We start from the raw sequence: 15,031 nt of genomic DNA on the forward strand, positions 1-15,031 counted from the left end.
ACAGCCCGTGCTCTTTCCACTGAGCCATGCTGCTTCATTCCCATTTTATTAATAATAATACTTCATGATAATAATGTTGGTGTTTGTTAAGCGCTTACTAGGTGCTGAGCACTGTTCTAAGCGCTGGGAGAGATCCATTAATCAGGTGGTCCCACGTGGGGCGCACAGTCTTAATCCCCATTTTATTATTAATAATAATAATAATTCATGATGATAATGTTGGTATTTGTTAAGCGCTTACTATGTGCCAAGCACCGTTCTAGGAGCTGAGGGGATGATACAAGGTAATCAGATTGTCCCAGGGTGGCTCTCCCCACTGGGGCAAATAATAATGATAATAATAATAATAATGGTATTTGTTAAGCGCTTGCTATGTGCCGAGCACTGTTCTAAGCACTGCGGGGGAGATACAAGGTTATCAGATTGTCTCAGGGTGACTCTCCCCGCCCGGGCAAATAATAATGGTAATAATGGTATTTGTTAAGTGCTTACTATGTGCCGAGCACTGTGCTAAGCGCTGGGGGAGATACAAGGTAATCAGGTTGTTACAAGGGAAGCAGCATGGCTCAGTGGAAAGAGCCCGGGTTTGGGAGTCACAGGACATGGGTTCTAATCCCAGCTCTGCCAATTGTCAGCTGTGTGACCTTGGGCAAGTCACTTTACTTCTCCGGGCCTCAGTTCCCTCACCTGTAAAATGGGGATGAAGACTGTGAGCCCCACGGGGGACAACCTGATCACCTTGTATTCCCCCCACCCCCAGCGCTTAGAACAGTGCTTGACACAGTAAGCAATTAACAAATGCCATCATTATTAAAATGGGGATTATTAATAATAATAATGGCATTTGTTAAGCGCTTACTCTGTGCCAAGCACTGTTCTAAGCACTGGGGAGGGAATACAAGGTGATCAGGTTGTCCCACGTGGGGCTCACAGTCTTCATCCCCATTTTAATAATAACAAGGGCATTTGTTAAGTCCTTACTATGTGCTGAACACTGTTCTAAGCGCTGGGGGAGATACAGGGTCTTCAGGCTGTCACACGTGGGGCTCACAGTCTTAACCGCGTGGCTCAATGGAAAGAGCGTGGGCTTTGGAGTCAGAGGTCGTGGGTTCAAATCCCGGCTCCGCCAATTGTCAGCTGTGTGACTTTGGGCAAGTCGCTTCACTTCTCTGGGCCTCAGTTACCTCATCTGTACAATGAGGATTAAGACCGTGAGCCCCCCCGTGGGACAACCTGATGACCTTGTAACCTCCCCAGCACTTAGAACAGTGCTTTGCACATAGTAAGTTCTTAATAAATGCCATTTTTTTTTACCCCCATTTTACGAATAAGAAGTGAAGTGCTTGCCCAAAGTCACACAGCTGACAAGTGGCAGAGCAGGGATTAGAACCCATGACCTTTGACTCCCAAACCTGGGCTCTTCCCACTAAGCCATGCTGCTTCTCTGCTTAATAATCATAATAATGATGATGGGTTTTGTTAAGTGCTTATTATGTGCCGAGCACTGTTCGGAGCTCGGAGGGGAGATACAAGGTCTTCAAACGGTCCCATGGGGGGCTCACAGTCTTAACCCCCATTTTACAGAGGAGGCAACTGAGGCCCAGAGAAGTGACACAGCTGACAAGTGGCGGAGCTGAGATTAGAATCCGTGACCTTTGACTCCCAAGGTCCTCCCACATTCAAGTCCTTCCCCAAATCCTGCCTCTTCCAACAAGGTTTCCCTGATTAATTTCCTAGAAATGTATATACTGCTATATATAGTTATATAAAAATATATTTATATTGTATATTTACATGTAAATGTGTAGTGCTATATATAAATTATATATAATATATGCATTATATATTATATTTTATATATACTACATATACATACATATATAATTTATTATTGACGACATAGTAATAATATTAATAATAATATTATATATTATTATGTATTATTAATTAATTATATAATTAATTATAATATTAATGATATTGACATTATTGTTAATGTCTTGGTCTCCCCCATTAGTGTGCAAGCTCCTTGTGAGCAGGGAACATGTACTTCCCAAGTGCTTAGTACAGTGCACCACATTAAGTGGGCATTCAATAAATGCTGCTGCTACTACTTCTAGCTTTGTCATTAGGTTGCTTCGTGGCTTTGGGTTAATCTGTGAACCTCCCTATGTCTCATTTACATCTATGGGAAGTGCTGTGTGGGCTAACTAATAACCCAGATGGTATTTGTGAAGAACTTATTATGTGCTAAGCACTGCTCTAAACCTTTTAGCAAATAAAACGGTATCCGAGTGGACATAGTTCCTGTTGCATAAGGGACTGCCTGGTTAATAATATTAATTATTATTATTATTGTGATGTTTTAGTGCTTACCCTATGGCAAGCACTGTGCTAAGTGCTAGACTAGATAGCATCCAATCAGATCAATCCTAGTCCTTGTTTCCTATGAGGCCCAGTGTCTAAGGAGGAAGTACATTCCCCCCCATTTTACAGATGAGGAAACTAAGGCATGGAGAAGTTAAGTGACTTGCCCAAGGTCACTCAGCAGGCAAGTGGCAGAACCTAAGTTAGAACATAAGTCTCCTGCTTTCCAGGCCTATGCTCCAAGAGCTTAACAAATGCCATTATTATTATTATTGTAATTCAGTTTTTTTTCCCCAGGATAAATGTTTGGGCCCACTTAGAAGAAGCCCCAATGAATCACTTTCTGACCAGGAGTTATTAGAGGAGAAATTTCATCTTTTGTTCCATCCATCTTGTAATAAATCATATGTAGACAAAATGAATGGTTATGGTACGGTTTCCCAACATCCACCAAAAGAGTTCTTGGTACCATTTAATTTTATCGGTGGAAATAAAACCGTTGGTGAAATAAAACTTTTCCAATCAGCCCCGCTTGTGTAAACCAGTCGGGCTCACTTGGAATCTGTTTCTTCTTCAGGTAAAAGATGCCTACTCTCTGCAGCTTATGTGGACAGCCAGAAATGGGAGGCTAGAGAAAAGGAGCATTGTGATATGGGTAGGTAAAGATCCTTCTTTTTCCTGGACTGATGATGAGCTGTTGCTGATTGCACAGTAAAATAGCTCCAAGTGAACTTTTCGTGTGTGGCAGTGGTTAAATCATGAGCCAAATAAACGAGTATTTCGCATTCAAATCATCCTTGTTGCTAGCCAACGTAGCCGTGTTTAGCCGTGCTTTTGATTTCTCTGTATTTCCCCTGATTCTCATTTTATTTCATAATTGCTTTCTTTCCCATGCTGTTTTTCCCCTTTTTGTCTTTTGTGGCCTTTATGACCTTTTTCTACCTTGCCATCCATCTACTAAAGGAAATATATTTTCAGCTCTTGGGAGGCATCATCCTCTGTAACCTGGTATTTGCCATTAATTGAATTGTTGCGCACTGTGTCTCGGTGACCTCCTCTGCTGAGCATTTATTGAGCTAGTGCTGAGCCAGCTCTTGCAGAAAACCCTTGTCTCCAGGATTTTCAATTTCTTTACCCCAGCGCTGGAATAATAGTAATAGTATTTCTTTAGGAACAGTATTTATTTAGCACTTACTGTGCCGCTGCCGCGACTACAGGTCCTACAGGGTTACCGAGTCTGTTTTATGTATTTTCTCAAGTGCTTAGTACAGTGTTCTGCCCACAGTAAGTGCTCAACTGATTCATTCATTCATTCAATCGTATTTATTGAGCGCTTACTGTGTGCAGAGCACTGTACTGAGCGCTTGGGAAGTACAAGTTGGCAACATATGGAGACGGTCCCTACCCAACAGTGGGCTCATAGTCTAGAAGGGGGAGACAGACAAGAGAACAAAACATATTAAGAAAATAAAATAAATAGGATAAATTGTACAAATAAAATATATAAATAGAGTGATAAATACGTACAAACATATATGCATATGTACAGGTGCTGTGGGGAGGGGAAGGAGGTAAGGCGGGGGGGGGATGGGGAGGGGAAGGAACTGATACCATTGGTTGATTGAAATGTATTTCTTCTGTGTACTAAGCTTGAGAGGAAAGAATAGATCCACTTCAATCTGACTGGACTGTTTGATATACCTCTGTGTATATTCATCCTGGCATAATAATAATAATAATAATGGCATTTATTAAACGCTTACTATGTGCAAAGCACTGTTCTAAGCACTGGGGAGGTTACAAGGTGATCAGGTTGTCCCACGGGGGGCTCACAGCCTTAATCGCCATTTTACAGATGAGGTAACTGAGGCACAGAGAAGTCACACAGCTGACAATTGGCGGAGCCGGGATTTGAATCCATGGCCTCTGACTCCAAAGCCCTTGCTCTTTCCATTTAGCCACACTGCTTCTGATGGCTTCTGATGGCATAGATGACTCCTCCTCTCTCTCCCCCATCCTTCTTGCGACATTTAGCATGTTGTGTTAATGAAAGTTTAAGCTCTTTGAGGGTCAGGACCGTATCTATTGAGTGTTCTCTACTCCCAGCCAAAACCAATAAAGTCAGTCCTCGCACTTTCTGTGTTAATTCCACAAGGGTGGTAGTTGGTTGTCAGAGCCGGGAGTTGAGAGTTTTGGGCCAGTCAGCCTTTGTTCCGCTGTTTAACCTGGGGAGAGGCTCGGGGGAGGGAATAATAATAATAATGATGGTATTTAAGTGCATACTATGTGCCAAGCACTGATCTAAGCCCTGGGAAAGATGCCCAATCAATCAATCGTATTTATTGAGCGCTTACTGTGTGCAGAGCCCTGTACTAAGCGCTTGGGAAGTACAAGCTGGCAACATATAGAGACAGTCCCTACCCAACAGTGGGGCCCAGTGGAAAGAGCCCGGGCTTTGGAGTCAGAGGTCATGGGTTCAAATTCCGGCTCTTCCAGTTGTCAGCTGTGTGACTTTGGGCAAGTCACTTTGCTTCTCTGGGCCTCAGTGACCTCATCTGTAAAATGGGGATTGACTGTGAGCCCCCCAAGGGACAACCTGATCACCTTGTAACCTTCTCAGTGCTTAGAACAGTGCTTTGCACATAGTAAGCGCTTAATAAATGCCATCATTATTATTATTAGTATTATTAGTATTATTTTGGGTCTTTTTGACCACGATTGGAATCTCAGGACTTGTGAGAGTGCCGGCAAGGTTGGGAGTCCGGCTCAGATAACCGTGGAGACCAGCCCCTTTTGGAGTATGTTTGGTTTTGTTCTCTGTCTCCCCCTTTTAGACTGTGAGCCCACTGTTGGGTAGGGACTGTCTCTATGTGTTGCCAACTTCATCATCATCATCAATCGTATTTATTGAGCGCTTACTATGTGCAGAGCACTGTACTAAGCGCTTGGGAAGTACAAATTGGCAACATATAGAGACAGTCCCTACCCAACAGTGGGCTCACAGTCTAAAAGGGGGAGACAGAGAACAAAACCAAACATACTAACAAAATAAAATAAATAGGATAGATATGTACAAATAAATAAATAGAGTAATAAATATGTACAAACATATACATATATACATGTGCTGTGGGGAAGGGAAGGAGGTAAGATGGGGGGAATGGAAAGGGGGACAAGGGGGAGAGGAAGGAAGGGGCTCAGTCTGGGAAGGCCTCCTGGAGGAGGTGAGCTCTCAGCAGGGCCTTGTAATGTTCTCTTGCCCAGCAGGAGATCAAATTCCTGAAGAATCAAATCTTTTATTAATAACATGACAAATCACTGAGGCATTAACATTCATTTATGTGATGATTCCAATCTTAGGAAACTTGTACTTCCCAAGCGCTTAGTACAGTGCTCTGACACAGTAAGCGCTCAATAAATACGATTGATTGATTGAGTGGACGGATCTACAAGTTAGAGACTGCGAGTTAGCCTGGCATCTCTTGTGAGCTCAGCTCAACGGGGAGATCCCACCGCTTTTCTCTTTCTCTGACAACCGCAGGTTCGGAAAAGGCATCGTGCAACCGTCCTATTCTTCCTTTCCACGTATCAGTGCGGGAGGGAACTTACCACCATTCTGTAGGGATTTTTGTCCTCATTCTGGTGGGAATATAACCTGATGCAGCAAGACTTGCCAAAGCCGCAAACCCCGGCCGTGAAAATAAGCAGTGGCCCCCCGGTTTCTGCCTCTTAAGAGGAACCAGACAGCAGGCCTAATGAAAATCAGGCAGTGAAGTAAAAGGAAATTGAGTTGGTCCTATTTCTCCTTTCTAGTTTCCCCTTTTGTTTGATTCTTGTGATAATGAGTACATGAGCGTTGGGAGCCGGGAGAGGAGTCTCGAAGCTATTCTGTTTAGCAGAAGTCGGCGCTATTAGCCGCGGGAGAGGAAAGAGGGGGAGGAAATTGGAACAGGTCAGTGGGAGCTAAGTGAATTTTGTAAATCTTATCAAATTTCTGCACACTGGAGGGCGGGGGGGAGGAGGGGTTGGCAATTAGCCTCAAGTAGTCTGTTGACCCCTGACTCTCCAGCCTGACAACACTGCCCTACGTCTCCCTTCAAAATCCTCTACATTTCATTATTAAGTTCTTTTATATGAAAGAAAGAGCCCCCTTTTTTCTTCCCCCTCCTGGGATATCCTCCCTAGAAAGCAGAAAAAAAGCGCAAAACGCAGCGTGTTCGGGGTTTTTCCCCAGTGACCGTTTCCTTGGGCCCTGCGTAGTTTTCCAGTTTTGACGGGCGTGACTTCCCTTCGCTGGATCGCTGGAGTCATCAAAAGTAGACACAGCTCTTAGCAGGCGGTCAAGCCCTCTGGAGCACCCGTCCATCCCAAGGTCTTGGGTTAGCCCACGGGGTTTTGGAAAATTCCGGAAGGCCAGATTCCGGCCGGCTTATTGGAACAGCAGATGGCAGTACGGTCCACGCAGTAGCCACCGTGGTGCGGGCCGGACGCTTTTGGCGCAGGTCTTTTGTGAGGATGCCTGGCTGCAGGGGAGGGATGCGCCCGGCGTGTGGCACGCTGCGATTGGGTGCTGCCACCCAGACAGCCGGGAGGCACCGGATGAGGCGCCGCCGATTGGGTGGCGAGGAGAGGGTGAGCGGTGAGGCAGTCGCTCACCCCATCCTCAGTGGAGTGGGGGAAGAGGGCAGGGTGGCTTGTCGCGTGTGGGGGTGGAATCTGTTTTTTCAGTCCGCCTGCCTTGCCGCTGAGGTGCTCTGTCTGTGTTCTGATTTGGGCTGCCGCGCCTTGCCCTCACAGTCTGGCCAGTGGGCCGGATTAACCTCACACCTCGGCTTCAAGGCTGTCCATCCCCTCGCCCCCTCCTACCTCACCTCCCTTCTGTCCTTCTCCAGCCCAGCCCACCCCCTCCACTCCTCTGCCTCTAATCTCCTCACCAAGACTCGTTCTCGCCTGTCCCGCCGTCGACCCCCGGCCCACGTCCTTCCCCTGGCCTGGAATGCCCTCCCTCCACACATCTCTTCCTCCCCTCAAAGCCCTACTGAGACCTCACCTCCTCCAGGAGGCCTTCCTAGACTGAGCCCCCTTTTTCCTCTCCTCCTCCCCATTCATTCAATCGTATTTATTGAGCGCTTACTGTGTGCAGAGCACTGTACTAAGCGCTTGGGAAGTACAAGTCGGCAACATATAGAGACGGTCCCTACCCCATCCCCCCCCGTCCTACCTTCTTCCCCTCCCCACAGCACCTGTATATCTATTTGTACACATTTATGACTATTTTGCTTGTACATATTTACTATTTATTTTGTTAATGATGTGCATATAGCTTTAATTCTATTTGTTCTGACGATTTTGACACCTGTCTACACGTTTTGTTGTGTTGTCTGTCTCCCCCTTCTAGACTGTGAGCCCGTTGTTGGGTAGGGACCGTCTCTATATGTTACCGACTTGGACTTCCCAAGCGCTCAGTCCAGTGCTGTGCACACAGTAAGTGCTCAATAAATACGATTGAAGGAATGAATGAATGAATTAACCGCCCCGCGCCCCACCGGGCCAGGCCCCATCTGACAGATGCCCCTGGGGCGATGCACAGCGCCATCAGGGAAGGGAATCAATCCAGTAGGAATTGAGTGATGCCTTCTGTTGTCAAGAAGGCCATCACAAGCCACCGGGGTGTTGGCCAGCAGGCCACATTTAAATCGCAGCCCCTCAGCCAGAAAAACTTAAGAGTCCCGTCTTCTGTTCCTATAATAATTTTAATAGTAGTTTTGGTATTTGTTAGGCACTTACTATGTGCCAAGCACTGTTCTAAGCGCTGGGGGAGATACAAGGTAATCAGGTTGTCCCACGTGGGGCTCACAGTCTTAATCCCCATTTTCAGATGAGGTAACTGAGGCACAGAGAAGTGAAGTGACTTGCCCAAAGTCACACAGCTGACAAGTCAAGGGCAAATAAACTGGCCTCAAGATAAATAGATAAAATTATAGATACATGCTTATCGAAACAAGTATACAGGCATCAATATAAATAAATAGAATTATACGTATATACATAAATACATAAGCCTGTGGGGTGGGGGGAGAGGAAAGGGAGTGAGTTGAGGTGATGCGGATGGGAGGGGAAGGCCTCTTGGAGGAGGTGAGCCTTCAGTAGGGCTTTGAAGGGGGAAATTGTGATCTTTTGATGGATTTGAGGAGGGTGGGCATTCCGGGCCAGAGGTAGGAATCTAGGATAGGAATCCTATCAGTTGTGTTTATTGAGCTCCTACTGTATGCAGAACATTGAACGTAAGGGCTTGAAGAACGTCCCGAATAGTGGTTTGTGAATGCTGAAGGGCCCATAATAATAATAACAACAGAGTACTCTCCCAAGTGCTTAATACAGTGTTTTGCATACATTAAGCGCTCAATAAACACGATTGAATGAATGAATGAATAAGTGCTTACTATACGCCAGGCACTGTACTAACCGTTGGAGTGGATACAAGCAAACCGGGTTGGACACAGTCCCTGTTCCCATGGGTATCACGGTATAAATCCCCATTTTAGAGGGAACTGAGAAGCAGTGTGGCTCAGTGAAAAGAGCCCAGGCTTGGGAGTCAGAGGTCATGGGTTCAAATGCCGGCTCTGCCACTTCTCAGCTGTGTGACCTTGGGCAAGTCACTTAACTTCTCTGCGCCTCAGTTACCTCATCTGTAAAATGGGGATTAAGACTGTGAGCCCCACATGGGGCAACCTCATCACCTTGTATCCCCCAGCGCTTAGAGCAGTGCTTTGCATATAGTAAGCGCTTAATAAATACCATAAAAAAAACCTGAGGCACAGAGAAATGAAGTGACTTGCCCAAAGTCACACAGCAGACAAGTGGTGGGGTTGGGATTAGAACACAGGTCCTTCTGACCCTCAGGTCTGTGCACCAGCCAGTAGGCCACACTGCTTCTTAGAGGGGGAGTCCTATTGGAGGGGACAACAGCTTCCATCTCGTAGAAGATTTTCCCCTTTTCCTCGGAAGCCATTCATTCCCACTTACTCTCGTCCCTCTGAAACCACCTCCCCTTTACCTCCTCTGCCTTTCCCACAACGTGCCCTTCCCGCAGAATGCCAACACCCTGAAGGAAATGTGTTTGGACTCACCCCTCGCCATCCCACAGTGTCCCCTGCCCTTCCCCGTCTCCCCATCCCCTCCACGCCACCCTGACCAACAATTGATCAATCAGTCGTATTTATTGAGCGCTTACTGTGTGCAGAGCACTGTTCTAAGCACTTGGGAAGCCCAAGTTGGCAACATATGGAGACAGTCCCTACCCAATAGTGGGCTCACAGTCTAAAAGGGGGAGACAGAGAACAAAACCAAACATACTAATAAATAGAATAGATAGGTACAGGTAGCCCTGGGGGGAGTCCACCCGTCTCGGGGAACAGGTGTCCCGTCCCAATTCCTCCATTTGGTCGTGAAGCGGAGCCCACTGGCTCCGTGGCCACACTTGCCGTCGGCCGGGAGCTGAGCCCCACGTCTAGTGTGAAGTCTCTCCGCCAGGATGGGTTCATTTCTCGAGTCGGGCTGTTGAGGAGCGGCGGCTGGATGGAGCCTGCCCAACTTCTGTCAGTTCGCTATTTGCATCTCCGGGACATCTGTTCCTCCTCAAGGCTTCGCAACTCCCATCTGCCGACCGTTCCGGAGGCTGGTAGTTCTGGTGCCTGGGCCTGGGTGGGGCTCGCTACTCACCAGAAACACGCCTGCTCCCTAATTTTTCTTCATGGGGTTTGTGTGTGTGTGTTGGTTTTAAAGCTTCTTAAACAAAGCCCGGTGTTTCCAGTTTGGCTTTACGTATTAGTTGCTCCCTCCCTCTCTCTCTGGGCCCGTGTTGCTTTGTCTGCCAGTGTTTTGGGAAACAGATCCTGGCCAGTTTTTATTCGGAAAAGAAGAAAACTGAAAAGCTTTGGGATCGGGAAACGGATCCTGGCCAGTTTTTTATTTGGAAAAGAAGAAAACTGAAAAGTTTTGCGAGATTTTGTATTTCCGTCAGCCGCAAGCCTAGATTGTAATCTCTCATGAGTGTGTGGCCCTGATTTCATCTGTTGTAAAGTTCTTGAGGGCAGAATCTGTGCCTGCGTTTGGAGGCACCCTTGCTGTGCACTCTAACGATGGTCAGTTAATATTTTTGACAGACGGATAGATGTGCCAGGAAGCACGTACAGTACATTCATTCATTCATTCAATCGTATTTATTGAGCGCTTCCTGGGTGCAGAGCACTGTACTAAGCACTTGGGAAGTACAAGTTGGTAACATATATAGATGGTCCTTACCCAACAACGGGCTCACAGTCTAGAAGGGGGAGACAGACAACAAAACAAAACATGTAGACAGGTGTCAAAATCGTCAGAATAAATAGAATTATTGCTTCTTCATTCCCGTCAAAGTATTTTTTCTTTATTAGTGGTATTTGTTCAGTGCTTTTACTATGTGCCAAACACTGTTGTAAGCGCTGGGGTGGGTACAAGTTAATTAGGCCAGACACAGTCCCTGCCCCGCATGGAGTTCACAGTCTGAGTAAGAGGGCGAACAGACAGTGAATCCACATTTTACAGTTGAGGAAACTGAGGCGCAGAGAAGTGAAGCGACTTGCCCAAGGTCACACAGCAAGCAGTTGGCAGAGCTGGGATTAGAACCCAGGTCCCTCTGACTCAATTAGTGGTATTTATTGAGCACTTACTGTGTGCAGAACACTGCACTAAGTACTTGGGTGAGTACAGTACAACGGAGTTGGTAGACACGTTCCCTGCCGGCAGTGAGATTACAGTGTAGAGGACTGTATATAGTTTCAGGAAGTCCAGAACATTAAGACTTCTGTTTTAGCTTAAATGAATGACAGGAATTCATTTTCTGGGAATCTTGGGAGTTCATCAAACTCCCGTGTGCTCCAGAAGCCCCCTCCTCCCCCGTCTGTACCCTGTCTTCATTGCCCCTGTCCGTATTCTGCTAGAATCCGCAAGAAATCTCTCCTCCCACACAATGTTCTCCGTAAACGGAGTGCGACGCCTGAAAGAAAAATCACTATTTCTAATTAAGATTCCTCTAAATCGGGATTGTTTTTCAGTGCAAGTGTTGGGTAGGCTGGTGAGAAGCCAAATCTTTAAATTAGGGAGTAAGATTCTGTCTAATTGCTGGATTTCATCAGCTTTTTCGGGGGGGGGACAGTATTTAGTGCTTTCAGGATAGTAAATACGCTGAAAGGTTTCTCTTAGCAGCACCGAGCTGGCCTAGAGGTACCCAGTATCTAGTACCCAGCGCTTAGAACAGTGCTTTGCACATAGTAAGGGCTTAATAAATGCCATCATTATTATTACGGAGGCGTTATGGATAAATTTAAAGTATCAGGTTCTCTCATGATACTTTAAATTTATCCATAGAAATTTCCTCTGAGCTTGTTGTAGCCAGGGAGCGAGTCTACCAACTCTGTCGTATTATACCCTCTCAGGCACTTAGTACAGTGTTCTGCACACAGTAAGCGCTCAGTAAGTCCCATTGATTGATGTAGAGTTGGCTTTAAGTGTCAAAGGTGGTTATAGGCAGATACATTTAAAATGCTTTTATTGAAAACATTACATTTTCCTCTTTGGTCCTTGCGTTTCTGATCTTTCGAGGTTGGGGGGTCACGAATCCGAGGAATCCAGTGAGTAGCAACTAACCCACTTTTCCCGTCCAGACGGGCCACAGCTGTCGGTGCCACAGTGGCCACTGGCCTCCCGGAAGGGCAGAGTAGGAGGGCGATGCTCGCAGAAGGCCTCTCTAAACCGTCTCTAGATGTTGCCAACTTGTACTTCCCAAGCGCTTAGTACAGTGCTCTGCCCACAGTAAGCGCTCAATAACTACGATTGAATGAATGAATGAATGGCTCCGTACTGCCATTCGATTGAGAAGCAAACCTTTCTCTGGCTTGCCTCAAGCTCGTGTGACCATTGGTGCCGCGCTAAAGGGCAGCCTTGTTCCACCGTTGTTGGCGGTGGCTTTGCAGGTGGAAGCTTCCAGTAGGGTGACCGTCGGTCTGGTTTCCAACTGCTCCGTTACCATTTGGGACAAATCCAGCCCAAGGGGCTTAATGTGTGGAATTTTTGCGTTCAATCCGTCAACTGTATTTACTGAGCACTAAGCAGCGTGGCTCAGTGGAAAGAGCACGGGCTTTGAAATCAGAGGTCATGGGTTCAAATCCTGGCTCCGCCAACTGCCAGCTGGCGGTTGACTCTGGGCAAGTCACCTAACTTCTCTGGGCCTCAGTGACCTCATCTGTAAAATGGGGATTAAAATTGTGTGAGCCCCCCGTGGGACAACCTGATCACCTTGTAGTCTCCCCATTGCTTAGAACAGTGCTTTGCACATAGTAAGCCCTTAACAAATACCATCATTATTATCATTATTACTAAGTGCTTGGAAAGTACAGTACAGCAAAAAGAAAGACAATCCCTGCCCACAGTGGACTTACAGTCTAGAGGTGGAGAGATAATTGTCAAAACAAGTGAACAGGCATCAATATAAATACATAGAATTATAGATATATACATATATACCTAAGTGCTATGGGGCGGAAAGAGCAGTGGGAGCGAGTCTAGGTGAAGGGAGGGGGAACTGAGGAAGAGGGGGCTTAGTCTGGGGAGGCCTCTTGGAGGAGTTGTGCCTTCAGTAGGGCTCTGAAGTGGGAAAGAGTGATTTTTTTGGCGGATTTGAGGAGGGTGGGCATTCCAGGCCAAAGGTTGGACGTGGACCAGGGGTCAGCAGCGAGACAGGAGAGATCGAGGTACAGTGAGAAGGTTAGCACCAGAGGAGCGGAATGTGTGGGCTGGGATGTAGAAGGGGAGAAGGGAGGTGAGGTAAGAAGGGGCAAGGTGATGGAGAGCTTTAAAGCCAATAGTGAGAAGTTTTTCTTTGATACGGAGTGGTTGCTAAGCAACCACTGGAGATTTTTGAGGAGAGGGGTGACATGCCCTGAATGTTTCTGTAGGAAGATAATCCGGGGCAGCGGAGAGAAGTATGGACTGAAGTGAAGAGAGGCAGGAGGTTGGGAGATCAGAAAGAGGCTGTTGCAGTAATCCAGTCGGGATAGGATGACTGATTGTACTAATGTGGTAGCGGTTTGGATGGAGAGGAAAGGGCGGTTCTTGGCGATGTTGTGAAGGTGAGACCAGCAGGATTTGGTGACGGATTGGATGTGTGAGTTGAATGAGGGAGCGGAGTCAAGGATGACACCAAGTTTACGGGCTTGTGAGACCGGAAGGACGGTTGTGCCGTCTGCGGTGACGGGAAAGTTCAGGAGAGGACAGGGTCTAGCTTACAGTCTAGAGGGGGAGACAGACATTAATATAAATAAAATTACAGATATGTACATAAGTACTGTGGGGCTGGGAGTGGGGATGAATAACGGGAACAAGGCTGAGTGACGCAGGAATGGGAGAAAAGGAAAAGAGTGCTTAGGGAAGGCCTCTTGGAGGAGATATGCCTTCATTAAGGCGGTGAAGGGGGAAGAGAGTAATTGTCCCTTGGATACGAGGAGGGAGGGTGTTTCAGGCCAAAGGGAGGTCGGCAGTGATATAGACAAGATTGAGGTTAGCCTTAGAGGAGAGAAGTATGTAGGCTGGGTTGTAGGAGAGTAGCAAGGTGAGGTAGGAGGGGGCAAGGTGATTGACTGCTTTAAAGCCGATGGAAAAGAGTTTCTGTTTGATGCGGAGGTGGCTGGGCAATCACTGGAGTTTCTTGAGTGGAGAAACATGGGCTGATGGTTTTTGTAGAAAAACGATCTGGGCAGCAGAGTGAAGTATGGGTGGAGTGGGGAGAGATAGGAGGCAGGGAAGTCAAGGAGGATAGCTTGGCATTCAGACCTCCTCTGCCTCCCTCCTGACCCCGAGTTCCTTAACTCACATATGGCGCTCGTGTTAGTGCTGACCGCAGTGCGTGGTTCTGGAGCAAGTTGGAAGGAACGCTGCCCAAATTGAAATGGTAACTATGCCCTATGACATATGCAGTTCTTTTCTTAAGGTCTGAGTTAGATAAACTTGGTAGCCCCCCGTCCTGCCGAGGCTTGCTCTGGGTCCAGACAAACTCTGTGTTTCACCTCAAAATGGAACCTAAAGCACCATCACGTCAAGTGTTTTTCTGCTGTGACACACGTGGCTCAATATCCTGGAGGGCCCAGAGTGGCCACCTTAGTTATGAAAGTCACTCAGCCAAGAACCATCACGTTTATCTAATTCAGACCTTTTGAAAAGAATTGCACGTCATAGGGCATAGTTACCATTTCAATTTGGGCAGCGTTTTTTGTTTTTTTTTTAAGTTCCCTGGGTATCTCTTTCATGTACATGACTTTAGTAAAGCTGGGTGACATTGCCCACTCTCCTCACTAAGCAAGAATCTCTGATGTGAAAAGAATTTGACACCGTCAGTACAGTGTCACACTTAAGACTTGAGGAGAGAGCTTTGGTACTGCCCAGAGCCTTCAATCCCATCCTCCAATGGCCCTCAAAAGCTGAATTTCTTATTTTCCACTTTAGCTTTTGGGGTAGTGAGGCTGGGAGTCATCGCGGAGAAGCGGCTGTAAATTTGGGGAAGTAGGAAAAAAATGGCTAGATGAATTGGGTTGTTGCCTCCTAAAGCCAGTGTAATTTGCCACCAGCCAAC

The 15,031-nt window shown here is 46.8% G+C and overlaps 1 protein-coding gene across 1 annotated transcript in view; it reads left to right on the forward strand.

The window, feature by feature from the left end:
* The first annotated feature begins 2,946 nt into the window (after window positions 1-2,946).
* The window catches only part of MRPS27 (mitochondrial ribosomal protein S27), a 69,575-nt gene continuing 57,490 nt past the window's right edge, over window positions 2,947-15,031 (forward strand). Inside the window, exon 1 of the mRNA XM_038765907.1 lies at window positions 2,947-3,022. Within this exon, the coding sequence (XP_038621835.1) occupies window positions 3,019-3,022 (4 nt within the window). The 5' untranslated portion in view covers window positions 2,947-3,018. The remainder of the gene's footprint in view (window positions 3,023-15,031) is intronic.

This window comes from Tachyglossus aculeatus, chromosome 23, assembly GCF_015852505.1.
Source record: "Tachyglossus aculeatus isolate mTacAcu1 chromosome 23, mTacAcu1.pri, whole genome shotgun sequence".
NCBI lineage: Eukaryota > Metazoa > Chordata > Mammalia > Monotremata > Tachyglossidae > Tachyglossus > Tachyglossus aculeatus.